Genomic DNA, 18,805 nt, shown 5'->3' with positions numbered 1-18,805 from the left:
ACCCCCCCCCCCAAATAATGTATACCCTCCCCACTCCCCCTACGTTGTTCTCTTTGTCCATCTCTTTCTCTACATATATACATCTCTCCCTCCATAATTATTGTCATTGTCTATCACTTTCTGTCATACTCTTGCTCTCCCAATCATTGTCTACATCTCTTTTGGGCCTAATATATTCTTTTTCTTATTTAGCTCATCTCTCCCTACTCCCCTTCTATATATCTACATCTCCTGCCCCCTCTAATCATCTCTCTCTGTCTGCCCCCCCCCCCCGGGCTCTTTCTCCCTCCTTATTTTTCACTACATCTATCTATGTCTACCTCATGTCTCTCACACTCTCCCCCTTGTCTCACTCTTTCTCTCTACAACATCACCTCATGTGATCTCTCGATCTCTCTCTCTCTCTCTCTCTCTCTCACTCACTCACACACACACACGCACACACACCATCTTCATGTTTATATATCTCTTAAATGCTCTATGTATGTCTACCTCATGTCTCTCACCCTCTTCCCCTCCTCTCTCTCTCTGTCTTTGTCTCTCTCTCACTCACTGATGGCCTCTCTCTTTCCACCATCTCCATCTCCATCTATTTTGCACCCTTCTTATGCTTTTTCTCTCCATGGCTCATCTCTCCCCCTCTCCCCTTTTCCTTCTACCCCCTCTAAGAATATCCTCTCTCTCTCTCTCTCTCTCTCTTTCTCTCTCTCTCTCTCTCTCTCTCACACACACACACACACACACACACACACACAATGCATCATGTTATTTATCTCACTCTTTCTCTGTATCACGTCGCCTCATGCTAATTCTCTCTCTCTCTCTCTCTCTCTCTCACACACACACACACACACACACACACACACACACACACACACACACACACACACGTCACCTCATGTTATTTGTCTCTCTTTAAATTTGACTTCATTTCTAAAGTTTGTCTCAATTTATAATTTTTGTTTGTATTTCTATAATATAAAATCAAGTACATTTAATAGAACTTAATTATCTTTAATAGTTTTTTATACAATTAATAAATTTAGGTAAAATTTTATAATTTTAATATTTGATTTAAGTAACAATTTTATTATCTTTTCTTTCTTTAATATAAATATTATGTTAAAATTCATTTGTAAAATCTAAAATAATTTCTAAACTTCAATATTTTACAACCTCCAAAATCTTATTGTTTTAATAATAAAATAAAATTACATATATAAAAATCTTTATTTTTAAGATTTGAAAAAATAATAAACTTTCATATAAAATGAAAACTGCAAGCGAAACAGTAACCAAAAAAGATTTATAGAAATTTTTTCCTTTCTACTTTACAATTCATTACCAAAATAATCGCAGATTTTCAAAAGAAAGGGAATATTTGTGAAAATAAAAACTTTCTGCAGTTATCTCAAACTGTTATTACTAAGTTTTTCTAGATTTAGTACTATTCTCTGGATGAACTCAAAGATATTAATAATCAATATTTGTAATAATAAAATTAAAAACAACATCAAGACTAACAATAATTATAAAAAAAAAAAAAATAGCAGCAACAATAATAATAAGAAAAGAGTAATTTCTTTCAGTGTTTTGTCTCTTCCATGCACTGTTTAATCTAATAGTCATGCACCAATTCACCGAATAAGGAAGAGAATGTAACATGCAGTTTGAACTTTGAGTTTTTAGAATCATGAATTTATGCATGAAATACGGAGAATCAAGCAGTTATAAATTATTAATCACAAGTTCTACAACTGTCTATGTTTGTTATAACAACAGTTACATAGGAATCTTGGGCCAGTCTCATTCGATAAAATTAGATTAAGTACAAAGTTAGTCTTGATTGTAGTGTAGTTAAATAAGCATGTGAAAGTCCATATGAGACATTTCTCAATATAAAATATGGCAATTGTAATATATTTTAAGGAGACGAATTAATACAAAAATTGAAATTTTTTCTCCATTCTCATTTTGCTGTAGCAATTGTGTTTTTGATATTTTTGATAAGTGCTATAGCATGTTATATTTAACATTAAATTAATCTTTATTATTATATTTAATAGTAGTTTCAAACATTATTAAAAAGACTCTAAATACAACCAAATCACATAATCTAAGAACTAAAAACATAAGTACCCATCACAAGAACAGTTAGAATGCCCAAAATTGCTAAAATAATTGCACGTGCAACTGCCGTTACAGAAGCAATTTGTTACTCCAATCCTTGACTAGCTAGAATGTTGTGTTTGCATCAGATAAGACGAAAGGTATTTTCTTGTAGACGAATGTGCCCCACCATGTGGTGAATGTCATTTTTGTTGACCCTCCTCTCTAACCAGCACTTGATTATATCCCGAGAAGCCATCAAGCAACAAAAATGCTTTTGACCTAGCTATTGATTGTAGGATCACTTCCATTGATGGCAAAGGGTGATGGTCCTTTAAGGATGCTTTATAAAGGTCACGAAAATCAACCCAAAGGTGGATATCTCCATTATTCTTGTGTATGGGGATGAGGTTCGACACCCATGTACTATGCTTGATTGGAAAGATAATTTGAGAGTCCACCAGCTTGGTCAATTCTTTAGCCACGAGAGGTTCAATCTTGCGGTTCATAGGTCTGCTTTTGTCTGACAGGTTTGGTGCCTTCTGTAAGCTCTATGATATATTGGATTATTGACGGGTCATATCCCTTCAAGTCGTTGTATGTCCAAGCAATACTCATATATTTCTCAAATAGATGACCTAGACGGTCCTGATCATGTTGGGGAACAACATTACCCACATTAAGCATGCAATCTTCACCGACTTGTAGATCACTGCAATCGTGCTTATTTGATTTGAACTTTCTTCTAGTTCATGGTTGTATCATCTAAGTCAAAGATGTTTTCTAATGTGATTAGTCCTCTGGGGAGTTTGTTTGCTTTTAGTTGAATAACTTGGTCTCCATAAGCTTCAACGACCTTGGGTTGCACATGTTCCCGAAACTTGGCAAATTTTGGTTGTTGTTTGGAATGTGAGCATTACAATTATACGGATTGCGTGTTTGTTTTCAAGTAGATTCATAATTGGGCAAAAATAGGAGCCTACTATGGGCAGATTGTCAGCGACCGTGTTTAGCCTTCAAAATTCCTTCACCATTAGGGGACATAAGACACACTCTTGCATTGGATCCTTTCATCGAAATGTAGGGTCGAAACAACGAAACTCGTATTCTCAATTTCCTTTGCTTCTGTAACACCATCCCTAGTTATTTGTGGCAATGGTTGATCCTCTTCATATAACATGTAGGTGCATAGGCCGATGGATTGATATTCAAGATAGATAATAGGGTTACTGCCTTGCACAGAGGAGTCTTCTATATGTTCAAGTTCAGGAATGATCCCACCTCCCAGTAGTACTAATCATTCTGCTTCTATGGACTCGGTATTGACCAGAGCCTCAAAAACATGTTCAAAATGCAAAACCTCGCTTAAAATCTTGAATTTAGCCCCATGTTTGTTTTTGAGGATGAGATGCGACCAATTCAACAAGAGGCATCCATCAATCTTGGCTATAACATCCCCTGAGAGACAGAGACTGGAAGTGCAGGGAATGTTGATAATGACCACCTCTTGAAGTACGATGATGTTGGGTAGGTGTATAAAGTAAGTGTTAGTTTCTTGATGGCACCTAGAGTCTGGACCTTGTTGCCATCTAGCTGCACGAGTCTCTTGCTTAATGGTTCATACTCAAATCCCATTGCATCAACAATTTCCTTTGGCATAACCATGATGCTTGCTCCGTTGTCAATCATTGAATTATGTAGAAGTTTTCCATTCACAATTAGAGTCAGGTAGAATGCGGTAGGTTTGGTATGTTTTGCCTTGATGCTCAATCCTGCTATCCCCTTGTCGACTACTGCAATATGGGTGTGTGCTTGGTGTCCTGGTTCAGTTGGTCTATCAGGCATAAACTTCTTTGCTTGCATTGGGGTCTTTTTTGGAACAAGCGATGTTGTATCAATTCTGGTTAGTGGCCCTGTCAGCAATGACTGCTGCCTAGGGATTGAAAGAATATACCATAAGGATACGATGGCAAGAGCCTTCTTGTGTTGCTCAACTACATTGAGGTTAGTTGATATTGCTCGTTTGGCATCTTCGTACTTGTACGTTGTCATCTTCTTAGGTCTTGGGTAGGCAGATGCCGCAACGGGTTCGAGGGCTACTTTGCGTGTACTTACTTTGCTGTGTGGTATTACTAGTTTTCTAATGTTTCAATGTTTGGAATGCAGTTGATAGTTAGATTGTACTTGTGAGGGTATGCTACTTGACGAGCCACCTTGTTTAAAGAAGTTTGCTACCACCACCTCATCTTCTATTCAAGAGAATAGAGTGTGATCAGAAGCAATCTCAACTTCCCTTTCCATGTACATACCTTGCAACTGCGTCGTCACCATTGCAATCTCCATACTAGGCAAGGTCTATACACTTGAATCAACAATTATCCCTTGTGCTTGCTGCTCTGTGATATGTTGTTGCAGGTTTCCTCTTCAACATTCCTCAAGCCATGTCCATCATTGCATGGAAAGCAGCACGAATTATCATCCGCCAAGCTATTTTACCCAAGAATCATTTCTCTGCTCTGGCTAAGTGAGATTGCTTGTAAAGGGGAAGGGACTGGGACCAACTGGTTATTTACTTGGGGCTGATTTCTTGGACATGGGTTTGCCCAAAAAGTTATTTTGGTAAGGCGGTTTCGTGGTAGGGGCTTGCTGTCTCTTTGAACTGATAATTTCATTACAGAAGGTGTAGAGCATATTTTTCATCTCACTTACCTTTGTGACTAGAGTAGTGGGAGTGGTCAAGGTATTATGGGTAGCACCATATGAGATTGCTTGTGAATTTGGGTAGTAATAGTGTGACTGTGGGGTGGGGGTTATAGTCAAAGTGTTTTCTATGGGGGTAGGTGTAGCTTGCAGATTTGCAAATAAAGGCATGACTAGTCTAGGCGAGAGATAACTGACATTTATGAGGTCTTTTTTTGGCTTTCACAACAGTTTCATAAGCAAATAGTAATGTCACTTTGCCCATAGATTGTATCATGACGGAGACACAAGGGTCGCATGTTTTGAGATAGAAAACGAATGCCATACCACTTAACGACCTAGCAATCGTGGGTATTCTATGTTAGGTCTTGTTGAATTTTGTCTTGATGTCTGTAACAATTTCTTGATAGGCTCATTTGATTATGATCAACTGCTAGAACAACAAAGAGGTATTTTCTTTGTTTGAGAAGCGTTTGAAGAACAAGTCGCCTAGCTTGTCCCATGTTGCAAAAGAATTGGTCAGAAGGGACCGATAGCAGTCTTGAACCTTACCTTTGAGCAATGTTGCCAACAGTCACAAGGCGACGTCCTATTCAGTGATGTTATGTAGTGTACATACTTTTGCTATGTCTTGGAGATGTTCCCCAAGAGTTTTGAAGTCTTCGCCCAAGAACTTAGGTAATGCCTTTAAGGAAAAAGTGGGAATCTATCCCCGTTGTGTCACAGACGTTGGGGGAATCAAGGGACTTACACTATTCTAGGCCACAAAATTTCTTTGCATTGTGTGTTGGTGTGCTGCGGTTGGCCTGGGTTAGGGTTTATAATAGCAACTTGGGCTCGAGGTTGTTGAGCTCTCGTTTGATGGTAGGGCTTCTATAACAACCGAAAACCAATGAAGGAACTAACAAATGGGGAGCTCCAATGGATTGAGACCTAGTGATTGATCTGTGGCTCATGCACCTTTTGGAACTTCCACTAGTTGTGGGTTAGCTTCGTGTCTCATCGGGCGTGCTAGAAAAGAAAAAATTGTCGTATGGGCCATGGTAATTCGTCAAACACCATTACAACTTATAATAAAAAAGATGCAAAAAGTATGAGACAGAGAAATTCATCGAACACCATTACATTCTCCATTGTAATCAAAACACTTCATCTAACACTTGCAACATTGGAAAAACAATGCAACAAGTTGAACTAAGCATGAATTCACCATATCTTCAATGAAATCAATTTTAATTTCCAAATTCTTACAACAATGTCTTTTCCTTTGCCTATTCTATTTCTATTCTTAAGAGCTAAAGCTGAGTATCTACCTATTTACCTATCTTGCGAATCTCTGAATCTGAGGAAAACCCAAGAATACTTTGCACAAGCTAGAGACCAAAGACCAAAGACCAAAGCAAAGAGACCTACACACTAGTAAATTACTAAGCAAAAAGTGGGGTCCTCATTTGCAATGGGGTGTTTGTTAACAACACAACAAAGCTGAATACACGTTTTTATGGGACATACAAGGTGGTCAAAAGAATTGTTGATTTGCTTATGAGCAGGAACTTTCAGCTAACAGCAGAATCCATAACATGTTTGACATTTTGTGCCTTAAGAAAGCCCTTGGATAGTAGGTAACTCCTTCACAAAAGTTACTATGATTGGACGATAAAAGCATATTAATTCTAGAACCTTAAACAATGTTGGATGTGATAGAGAAGAAGTTGATAAACACAGTCTTTCCTGAGGATTTGATGTAATAGAAAGGAATTGCTCTTGAAGATGCTATATGGGAGGGAATTGAGATTTTTGAACATTCTAGCCTGAAATTGCTTGAGGATAAGATGGGACTTGAGTACTGTGATGAGGTTGTTTAAGGGTGGGTTGGCCAGCCTAATTGTGCTATCTAATACCCTATTTTTCTGTCTTTTGCTTGTGTAAATTTAATAAAAAAATAAAAAAAAATTATATAATAGATATGAATTCTTATTAAATGGCAATTATTTAATAATTTGAAGCTCAACTCAGGCCGACGTGAAGGCTGCTTAACCAGATTGCCTGCTGGGACAACATAAGGTGATATTTTGATAATACAGATAGGAAGCATTGAAAGGGTATTACAGGTTTTGAGTTTGCGATCACATTTGTGAGATCAGTGCTTCCTGGAATGAAAACTCCAGTAGGCAGGCCTGGGTAGAAAGACACCCCTACTCAGTGATTGTTGTGTGTTTCTGAACTATTTGGTCAAGCAAAATCGTAATTCTTCTGATTTGCAGGGTGATGAAAGATGTGGTAAGGTGCAAATTAGAGACCAAAACACAAAACCAAAACCTATTTTGACGTCTAAACTCAAAACCAAAACCTTTTGTGACCTGCCACATGAACAGCGAATAATAAATTAAGGAAGAGTTTGAATCTGACTAACACATACATGTGGCGTGACTAACACTACATGTGGCGTGCACTCACATCTTAACACAAACTTCATTCCGAGCATAGGAATTGGTTTGGGTTAGTTCATCAGAGATTGACATTTCCAGGTTTACTACAAACCTTAAGAGATTGTACCTCTAATGAATGCTTCCTATCTACTGTCGTTGGCAAACAGAGACATGGTGCTTGTACTGCACTCAATCTTACATAGGCTTTATTCTGAGCATGGGCATTGGATCAGGTTAGTTCATCAGAGATTGACATTTCCAGGTTCACTACAAAGCGTAAGAGTTTGCCCCTCTAGAGTCTAAACAAATGCTTCCTATCTTCTGTCATTAGCAAACAGAGACACAGTGCTTGGAGTTGAGAAAACAGTATGAATCTGCTACACAGTTTCCATATAAATTTCTGAGTTTGGTTTTGTATACTCTACTATTTGCAGTTAATAAGATTTTCCCAGTATAAGTCTGTGCGTGTGAGTTAAATTAATGGTATGAAAAAAGTAACTGATTGTTCATGTGGGTGATCTGAAGATTGTACGGAGTTTGTAAAATCTGTTTCTGATACCTGAGGTTAATCTGGAAGTATGTTTATAACTTTATTGTTGAGTTTTATATGCTGGTATATTTCAAATTTTTAATACAGCTCTTCTTTCCCCAGCTTGTGCATTGAAGGCACCTTGACACACATGATAGGTTCCTGTTGCCACTTAAAGCATTTCTCCCTTTCCACAAACAACAGCAGTGATACTATTGATTTTTGCTCAACCCGTTCATCTGATGGCCCTATTATAACTCAAATATTCTGTTGGGCACAGTTTACAAGGCATGGCAGTACTCCAGGACTTTTGGGTGCGGCCAGGGAGGATTCCTTTGTATGTGTGGCACTATTGAAATCCTTCCTAAGCTTGGATTATGCTTGCAAACTAGTTACCAGCTGAAGTATTCCTATATCTGTAGCCCCATCCATCAGATTAGGGTTTACTCAGTTGGGGTGGGAGAATCTATTTGATATTTTTTTCCATACATGCATTACTGGGACTGAGCGTTAAGTTAGAATGTTGTTGAAATTTGATTTTTTGAATGTCATAATGTAATACGAACATGCTAAATGATATTTGGATGTGCCTAAGGTGATATAGAAGTGATAATGAAGGAATAAATGTAGTTTGATATTTTATATTTGGGCAATGACAAGGCCTCCAATGATGGTTTTTATGCACCTTTATGTTTCACTTCTTGAATGGGCAGCACCTACTTGCAGACAAATCTTCCGCACAATTTCTAGGGCTGTTGCAATATACACTTATTTAGTTCAGGTGATAAATGCCAAATTAGATATTTATTGGGTTGTTCTGGATTATAGAAGTACTTAACATAATGAAGTGGTTTTGTTATGATGTTGCTTTGTTGGTATGCTTTTTAATCTAATGTTTGTATCAATTTTTGATGTGTGGTATAGTATATTTGTGTTGTTCAGGTGCAGCATTATAAACTAGTCTGTTCGTATTTTCTTCCTTTAAAAAAAAAATTAATGCATCCAGTGATATTGTTGATGTTAGTGTAGTTTCAGTCAGAACTCATTGAAGATACCTCTCTCTGTCTCTCTCTCTCTCTATATATATATGTATGTATGTATTATATTGTATTGTATTATATATATTTATGTATGTATGTATATATATATGTATGTATGTATGTATATCTATATATATCTATATATATTGTATTATATTATTATATGTAAGTTATTATCACATTCATAATCACAATAAAAAAATGTTATTGATAATTAATGAAAGTTAAAAAGACATGTTCTTATGAAGACATGCCTCTTAATCTCATATACATATGCATTGAGAAGGTAATTTGGAAGACACAAAAAGCTACGAGTGCTATTACAAGTGACAACAATGACAAATCTATTATAAGTTCAAACTTAATATGGTGTTTCCGAACAAAGCCTGGGAGGAGACTTGTCATTCCCTACAAATTGATAGATGAAGCAATGCTATTTGCGTATGAGCATAACTTTGACGGAAGCTATGAAAAACAATCTCCAGCATCGTGGGTTTTGTTTTTGATAGTCTTGATCACATTGTGCATATAATCTCAACACTGACTGTAAAATAATTGTTTATCGGATTCTTAACATCTGTAATAAAATATTTGATAAATGCGGTATCAGGCTACCGAGCGCCTAGATAGGTCTTGACAAAGTCTTAACATCAGCGGTCAAGAGTGTAGGATGCCTCACAAGGCAATATCTCTAATGTGACCTGCAGTGAAGAATTCTTATAATATAGACAAGATCAATTCAAACAAAATATGTTGCGTGTTGTCCAATCATAAAATGATGATTAGACTCTGCATTTTTTATCTAACACTATTTTATGGAGATTATTAAAGACAAAGCGGAAGACACAAAATAAATGATCTATATCATTAAATGGTAATACACAGTAATGTGTTGGCAGCTGCAAGAATCTGATAGGAGGAAGTTGGAACTGAATTCCAACTTAAAATCATTGGCGCAATTTGATATAGGACAAGGATGATGTGGAAGGTGTGGTAAGGAGGTAAAAAGCATGACATGGAATGCTGACTGCAAATAACATGGATCAAACTCATTCTTAAGTGGAATGTGGAGAGTTATGCAAAAGTCAAGGGCACGTGGAGTATGTCCCTGCCAAACAATGATCCTTTAATGAAAAAGAACTGCGTGAGAAAATATATTAAAAGGGATGTACCTTAGTAAGGTGGCAGAAGGGTTTATAATTTTATAAACATACTCGTCTTCACCCTACCTTGCAAAACATATCCTGTGTGGATACACCGAAATGGGAGGTAGTGACACTCAATGACCACCACAATTAAATCCTATATATACCTTAATTTAATAATCTCAGATAGCAAAGGTGGAAAAGGGGCTTATAAACTCATATATGTTTAGTTACAATTTAAAGTACAATGGATATTATAATTGAATGAATAAGCCACACCTGAGTACCAAGGAGGAGAAATACTATCATGATACGGGGAGGAGAATTGGAATACCTTTTTACTAATAATACATCTAACAGTGGCATTAGTAATTAGATAGAGTCATAAGTGGTCACATCAATGATGATGAGGACAATCAAGGATGTTTCTGTATAGATAAGTATTTATTGTCCTTAAGCATTTCATTTATCTACTCATTGTAGTCTCTTTCTTATTTGTATTTCTATACGTACTATAAAAGCTATTTACCTTGGTTGTTTCCTTTATCTCCGGGCATGTTCTTGTAGAAAAAGGAAGATCCATATAAGATTCACAGTCAAATTGGATGAGGAGCTCAAAAGATTGATATTCAGAGGGAGTCTGAGAATTCATGTATGTGAATGCATGATTTTAAATGGGCCTGCCCCTTTTGTGCATCATGAGGAATTGACAACTTCCAAATGATTATCACTTGTATTTGTAGAAGTTATTGAAAGGTGATGATCTTATAATAACTTAATCTTCTATTATGATGGATAGATTATGATGTCTAAGAAGATCATAATAGATTATATTTTACATGGTGGATTAAGTTCCTTAAACAAACCATGAATGTTCCTATGGTAAGTATCGTTGAGGATATGTGTGCACATACCTTAATGAACATTTTTGAGTACTTGGTAAATGTCATACAACTTGATGTTCAGGAGGCCATTACTCAGAGCACTTGGTGAATATCTTGCAACTCGACGTTCATGATTCCATTACTCAGATATTTGGTGAATATCATCCGACTTGATATTTTGAGGCCATTACTATTGATATCATGAGATGATATCTAAATGGTGGATATCTTGTGATCAAAGATATCCTTAAAACTGTCATTCCTAATATTACGTTGAGGTAATATATATTCATGTGTTTATCCTTCCTAACTAAGAGGGAGTGTTAATGTTAGTGTAGTTTTAGTCAGATAAAACTCATTTTATATATATATATATATATATATATATATATATATATATATATATATATATATATATATATATATATATATATATATATATATATATATATATATATATATAATCACATTCTTAATCATGAAAATGTTATTGATAACTAATGAGAGTTAAAAAGATGTATCTATAGAGACATGCCTCTTAATGTCATATACATATGCATTGAGAAAGTAATTTGGAAAACACAGAAATCTACAAGTGCTATACAAGTTACAGAAATGACAAATCTATTAAAACTTAACAGTTATCAATTATTTGGTATGAATAGGATAAGTACTGTGGCTGTTTTATTGACCAAGGGAAAGAAACATAAGGAATGCTTTATGGTTTCCATTTTCTTTACTTTTAGGATGATTGCATGTTACCATGGTCCACTTGTTGCAGGACTAATCCTACAGTCTTGTGACTCACCCTAGTTTTGCAAGTCCAAAGTCTCAGGTGCCCATGGTAAGTCTGGATTATATTTGCAGGTCTGGCGAGTCCAAACTCAAGGCTTGTGAGATTGTGCAGATGCAAAAAAGGTTTTGTGCTGTGGAAAATGGAAAAGCAGCGGTTTTGAATATTTGGATTCCATTTATGCTTCTGGTTTGCTCGGTTGATCACAATTCTGAGTAATTTTACTATGATATTTGTAGTTAATTTGGCATAAGACACTGCAATATGGTAACATTTAACCTTAAAATTCACTAATATTCAGTGATATTTTATATTTGTTATTTTTTGCTGAGTTTTCACCAAGTACTGGAACCAAGTTGGAGTCTCAGTCGAATATCAACTTGCCAAGTTTTTTCTGTCTTACTCTCAACACTATGACCCTGATTAGATGTGATTTTGGTGGTTTGGTTTACGTTGCTGATGAAAGAATGAAATTCACATGGTTTGATCATCTCTTTGGCATTTTTATGCAAATCTTAGGATTTAGGGTTCTCCTATGAGTGGCACATTCTTCTTTTGGTTTGACATACTTAAAGATATTATATGCTTAATTTTGTGACCTGACAGATTGGTTGACACGTTCTTGGGCAAATATAACATAGATTACAGTCTTTTAACACTTTACAGACTTACAAAATTTCTGTTGTGCTTTGAAACAGAAATCGGGATAGGCCTAATAGGCTTTGGTGTTTTATTCCTTTTCTTGGGAATTGTCTTCTTCTTTTGTAATGTCCCCATTTTAGCAGTTGACCAAGTGTGTGTGCGTTAGCCTTGTTCTACATGGTCTCGAGGGCTAACGAAGGGTTTAATGGGATCCTGGAGTGTTTTGGCCTAGTCATTTCCAGTTTGGGCCAAAACGAAGTTGATTTACTCAGTTTCAGGCATACTTACTATTTTTAGTAAGTCGGCAGGACACAGTGCAGGTCAATTTTGGTGATTGAATTCGATACTCCTTGGTGAGAGCTTTCTGATGAGCTATCACTCGCATTATTCAGAGTCCGATTGCTAATACATTTTAATGCCTGAAGTTTTATTAAAGTAACGTCTAATTTAATTGTAAAATATTAAAAGTGTTACTTTAATATTTATTTTATGGTGATGTGTACCCAAGGGAGACATAAGGGGTATTTTAATATATGTTTTATATATTACACATCTTTTATCCCACATTGCCCATATGAGTTGAGCGGACCCTTGGAAATAGAATAAAAGGAAGCATTTGTGGCTTCATTAGGCAGGTTGAATATGAGAAGAAATTGGTGTGTGAGTTGCAGCTCCGTTCTTGGCATTTGAGGACGTCTATCCTCTCTTGTAACATTCTAGACGTCATTCCCTTGGGGTTTGGCCTTTGGAATTCTTTTTTATTGGCTTCATTTTCAGGCAGTTTAATTGCATTTTCGGCTACAGGCAGATTTGGTATTTTGCTCATATCTTCTTCACTACTTGTCCGATGCTTATGCCGCTTTGAGGGAATGGTATTATGAAGGTAGTGGACTGATTGAAGGACAAAGTATTGTAGCAGCAAGTTCGAAAGCATGGGCTGGAGTATTATGTCAATACTGCTGAAGTAATTAGTGAGTTGATAAATCTGCCATGTATTTGGTTTTATAAATTCTGAAAATAACATTTTATTAGTAGCAGTTCATTTCCACTTTGCATACTATTGTAGTTTCTTTCTTGTTTATGTTGTATGATACCAATTCCATGCACGAAACATAACAAACAAATAAACGTTTGATTTCCGGAGTTATAAGGGGTTTAAAACATTAAACGGAGAAATAAGAAGTTGAATGCAAACTGTTTGACATAATTCCTTCCAGCAATTTGGTTTAGTTCTTTTGGGACATCCAGGGGTGCCCATTACATCTTTGATAAGGGTCTACTGGAAATGGGGAATGTACATGTCGATGTGAATGCTCACTCAGCCAATGCTCAACTTGTGATTCTTATCAGATCCTCTTCTTTGCAGGTGTTATGTTAACAATTGGTGTGAAGTCAACAACGCAATTCTTTATGAAGCGCAACCATTACAAGGCATGAAGTTTTCAAGCCTCCAAGTTAGTATTTGTCGTGATATTGCTATCAGGTTTTAACTGTGTGACTTTGAGTCAAACTCATTGACCCATGTTTCATGAGTAGTTGAATGAAACATGGGTCAATGAGTTTGACTCAAAATCACACAGTTAAAACCTGATAGCAATATCACAATTTGACTTGCTGTGGAAATTATCTCCTACTTAGTATTTATCGTTAAGATTGTTTTAATTTGTGTTTCAGTTTTCGACATAGATACATAGCATCCAACTGTGGAGACATCAACAATATGTTACTGCAGTGCTATCCACTTTTCATGCCAGAAACATAAAAGCATTTACAAATAGCCATTTTTATAGTTTTCTTACGTTCCTAGAACTTTGAAGACTGATCATTCTTAAGTTTATAAAGTTGGTAAATCTTTGGTATACGATCTTATATTTTTAGATTTTCTACTTAGTGTGATCATTTGGATATTAAATTTGAACTGAATTCTAGTAGTCTCAGTCTTCCTGGCATTATCACATTTTAACTATGTTGTAACAACTCAACAAATTCCTTCGTTATTAATATTAACCTAGATACTGAGTGCCAAGAAGACCCTCAATTTTCTAAGAGTCAGCTTCTTTGTTAAAGATAGGGGTTATGAAGATTAACCTGCTATTGATATGCTTTTGATTTGTGGAAATTAGTTTTCTGAACTAAATAATCCATTTATATGCTGAAGATTAAGGAGATGAATAAATTGTACGTTATATTTTGTACAGAAAATTAGCTTTATAATCTTACAGAAGATGAGCTTTATAATCATAGAAGTGTTGACTTCAGTGCATTTCTCAAGTAAATCTTTTCTTGCCGCCTGCAGGGATCCATCTCTTTTCTGATTGGATTCTTCTTTGTTATCATTGGATGGCCTGTCATTGGGATGATATTGGAAATCTATGGCTTTATTTTTCTCTTCAGGTTGATCCTTTTGTTGCTTTCTGCTTTATCATTATTTTGTTTAAATCCTCTGTATCCCAATTTGTTGACACTCAAATATGGAGAATTTCTAGAGGGAAACACTTTTATCTGATATGTTAATGTATTATTCTTTTGCCTGCTGTTTTGGTCTTGGCAGTGGTTTCTGGCCTACTTTTGCTGTATACTTGAGCAGGATTCCTGTACTCGGTTGGGTATTCCAACTACCATTCATTAAATCGGTGAGTAAGATATGCTTAATCTAAAGTTCTAGAGCCACTTCTGGAAAAATTGTAATCCAAAATTCACTGCCAATACTAAGTGTTTTGGAAGGCACCGTATAGTTACCATTAAGGTTCTAATCAATAGTTATTATTTTTATAAAGGTATTTGGCTCGAGGGACAGAAGGGTGCCAGCGTAACTTGATATGTTAAATCAAGCATGGTTTCGTAGGGGAAAATATACAGAAGAATCACACATGGTTGTGTAAGGATCAAGGATAGTTGCTTTACTATCTTTATCTGACTAATTAAAAATATTAGTTTTTAGCTTTCTTATGCAAGTTCCTCCTGTAAACATATTCATATTTCATGGTTCAAAATTCTGGAAGTTTGATACAAAGTGGGATGTGATGTACTATAAGGTCTTCATGCAGGAGGAGTTTGGTTTTTAAGAACATGGTTTTCCCATGGATTAGTTATCCTTATGCCCTTTTAAACAATTCACCACACTTAAGCCAACTTCAACTTATCAGTAAATCAACTTGGTAACTACAGTAACTTAATCAATTTTATGCAGTAAACATATTTGCACGTCTTGTATCGAGTATTAACTTCATTAACCGACTTACAAAATAACAACAGTTTTAACATGTAAAAGAAAATAACACAACACATCTTAACACCATGATATTTAATGCAGCAACCTGATTAGGGTAAAAACCATTAGGGACTAGGCAAGAGCCTACAAAATGGTAAATTGTGAGCCTCTCATCCGGGAGGTCTTGGGTTCGAATCTACTCGGCATTAACACACAATAATAATTAATCTTAACAATAATAATAAATAATCTAGGCTTCAGCCGATTACCTTTAAAAAAAAAACCCATTAGGGATTAGTCACTCAAAAATATTTCACTTTTCTTAAGTGATCTCAATTAAGAGCCAACCTTGCCAAAGGGCACAAACACACTTGTTAGGTGTGACCTAGTTACAATTCAATAAGTGGCATTTGTAAAGGACTCACGAACATTCAATAGAATGCCACCTTATAAAAGGATTTACAAATAAACGCTATTAAGTCCACTCCGATAAGAGATATTTTACTATAATGGTTAGAGAGTAACAATGAAATGATATGATAAATATGCAACTCACTTTGCTTGTTTAGATCTCCATTCTACTCATAACATTGCTCACTAGCTGGCCATCACATCAACTCTTCACTCCTCAACTTTTCAGTTCAGATCTGATTGGTATAATCAATTCACTCAGCAACTTTAATTCTATCTTATCAACAACTAGACCATCAACATTTACTTTCTTGTCTCTTCCTTATATAGATAGATTTTGAAGCTCAATCACAATCATGGATCAATCTTTCCATCTCAGATACATTGAATCTAGATACTGAAGAAAATGTTTTAGCCTTGAACTTTGTGCTTCACCTTGGATCACTAAGCACACTTCAAATCCTCACTATTAGATCTTTCCTTAATTATTCCAATCATTGATCTTGCTAACTATCTTTGTCTTTATTGTAGAATCTTCTAGGATAGTCCAGATCTTCGCTTGATGCAATGCTTTACTTGATCTTTCACATGCTGTTGTCTTTTACCAAACCATGTTCTTTCTTCATTGAACACCTCTATCACTCTGTTAATACTGGGCTTGATTAACACTAAACTCACTAGGTTAAATCATTTCTTTCTCGATTAATATTGATGCGACTTATTTCACCTTTCATCTTCTTTATTTACTGACCAATATATAGCTCGGTGTAACTTACTGATTCTTTATCTTTTCACCCTGCAACTTCATTCCTCCTTTTATCAACCAAACTAACTTGCTTGTGCATCATCTCAATAATTCATGAAATCATGTAAAATAATCAAACCAACATTATACTTATCATAGACCAATCAATCAGTTGCCTAATTAAGTTCACATACTTAACATCACTTCTGCATCTCATCTTCATACTTTGCCTTTCACTTTTCTTTCCAACATTACATCCTTTAGATGATTGCAACTTACATGAATTAGCAATATGTCTTTCTTGATTGACAATGCTAGTTCATTCCTTCATTACTAGGCCTGACATCAACGACAATACAACAACTGATCTAACTCTTCTACATACACTTTGTAGCTCATTTTTGAACTTGTTACTCGTTAGCATCACATTTACATGAATTAGCAATATGTCTTTCTTGATTGACAATGCTAGTTCATATCCTTCATTACTAGGCCTGACATCAACGACAATACAACAACTGATCTAACTCTTCTACATACACTTTGTTGCTCATTTTTGAACTTGTTACTCATTAGCATCACTTTCATCCAACTATCTCTCCTTTTCACCATCATTATTAGTTGTGCATAAAAATCCACCCATATGGCAATGATGACAACATAATATAATATATACCATCCAAATCCAACCATCATCTTCTTATCGATACATTAGTAATGTCCAACAATATGATCTTACTTGATTATACTTTTTTCTTCTTTCTTCAATCTTTGCTCTATTCTTCATCAGGTTCTTAGTCTATTATGGTCTTCTACAACTTTTATCTCCTTTCATATTAAACTCCCCCTTAGGGTATACATTAGTTACTATTATTGTTACACTCAATGCATCCACTCCATCAATCTCTCCAAGTAACCCTCTCATCATACATATCAGCATGAGTATACACTTTCAACTCAAAATCTCCATCTTTCTTCTACCATAAACCATAATCCTTTGTCCCTTTAAGATATTTAAAGCTTCTCTTCACAACAATCATGTGTGTTTCCTTAGGATTAAATGAAAATCTTGCCACAATATCTACAACATGAGCAATATTTGGCATGTTATCAACAACATACTGTAGCTTTCCAATCATAGATCTATGTAATGTCTCATTTACCTCGGTAGTATCATCTTCCTTTGATAGTTTACACCCTGTGACTGTTGATGTACCAACTAGTTTTGATTCTTCCATGCCAAATATCTTGAAGATCTCCTTAATATACTTGGACTATGTTATGTAAGTACCATCCTTCACTTGTTGACTTGCACTCCAATAAAGAATTTGATCTCTCCAAACACTGACATTTTCTTCATTTAATCAACAAATAGCTTACACATTAGTTCATGTCCTCCAAATATAATATCATCAACAAATATTTCAATAACAAGGATGTTCTCAAAAAATTCACTCTTCAAATATACATTACTGTTTTCACTAGTTCTAACAAAACCAATTCTCATCAAATATGAATGCAACCTTTTATACCATGCTTGGGGTGCCTGCTTCAGTCCATATAAAGCTTTGTCATACCATGTTCTCTAATTTGGGTCCATAAAACCTTTAGGTTGTTCATTGTAGAATTCTTTTTCTAGAATTCCATTCGGAATGAAGACTTGACATCCATATGATAAACTTTGAATCCCTTGAAAGCACCATATGTAAGTAATATCCTTACTCCTGATCTAGCAACAAGGGCAAATGTTTCACCATAATCAATAAATTCTTTTGGTGCATACTACTCTAACCTCGTTTCTTGTTACTTTTCCATTTTACTTTAACTTGTTTTTGAAAATCCATTTAGTACCAATCACATTCTTGTGTTAGGGTCTTGGGACCAATATCCATGCGTTGTTCTTTTCAATTTACTTAATCTCTTCATTTATATCATTTATCAAATCTTCATTCTCTAATGCATCTTTAACTGTTCTAGGCTTGAATTCACAAATTAAGCATGTATGATCTCTCAACTTACTTCTTGTCATCACTCCAACATCCTTGTCCCCAATTATTCGGTTGGGTGAATGGTTCCTTTTGACATACTTTGCCAGTATAGGGTTGAATTCACAAATCAAGTGTGTATTATCTCTCAACTTCTTGCCATGACTCCACCATCCTTGTCT

The 18,805-nt window shown here is 35.5% G+C and overlaps 1 protein-coding gene across 1 annotated transcript in view; it reads left to right on the top strand.

Annotated features, from left to right (window-relative positions):
* LOC149560460 (vesicle transport protein GOT1-like) overlaps window positions 1-15,475 on the top strand; it is a 116,716-nt gene extending 101,241 nt beyond the window's left edge. The window contains exons 5-7 of the mRNA XM_089823601.1: window positions 14,568-14,665; window positions 14,823-14,904; window positions 15,049-15,475. Coding sequence (XP_089679727.1) covers window positions 14,568-14,665; window positions 14,823-14,904; window positions 15,049-15,084 — 216 coding nt within the window. The 3' untranslated portion in view covers window positions 15,085-15,475. The remainder of the gene's footprint in view (window positions 1-14,567; window positions 14,666-14,822; window positions 14,905-15,048) is intronic.
* The last annotated feature ends 3,330 nt before the right edge of the window (window positions 15,476-18,805 follow it).

This window comes from Cupressus sempervirens, chromosome 4 (assembly GCF_028749045.1).
Source record: "Cupressus sempervirens isolate cs-2001-9-10 chromosome 4, ASM2874904v1, whole genome shotgun sequence".
Classification (NCBI taxonomy): domain Eukaryota; kingdom Viridiplantae; phylum Streptophyta; class Pinopsida; order Cupressales; family Cupressaceae; genus Cupressus; species Cupressus sempervirens.
Note: the sequence above shows the minus strand (reverse complement) of the source record. Positions and strands in the feature narration are given on the sequence as shown.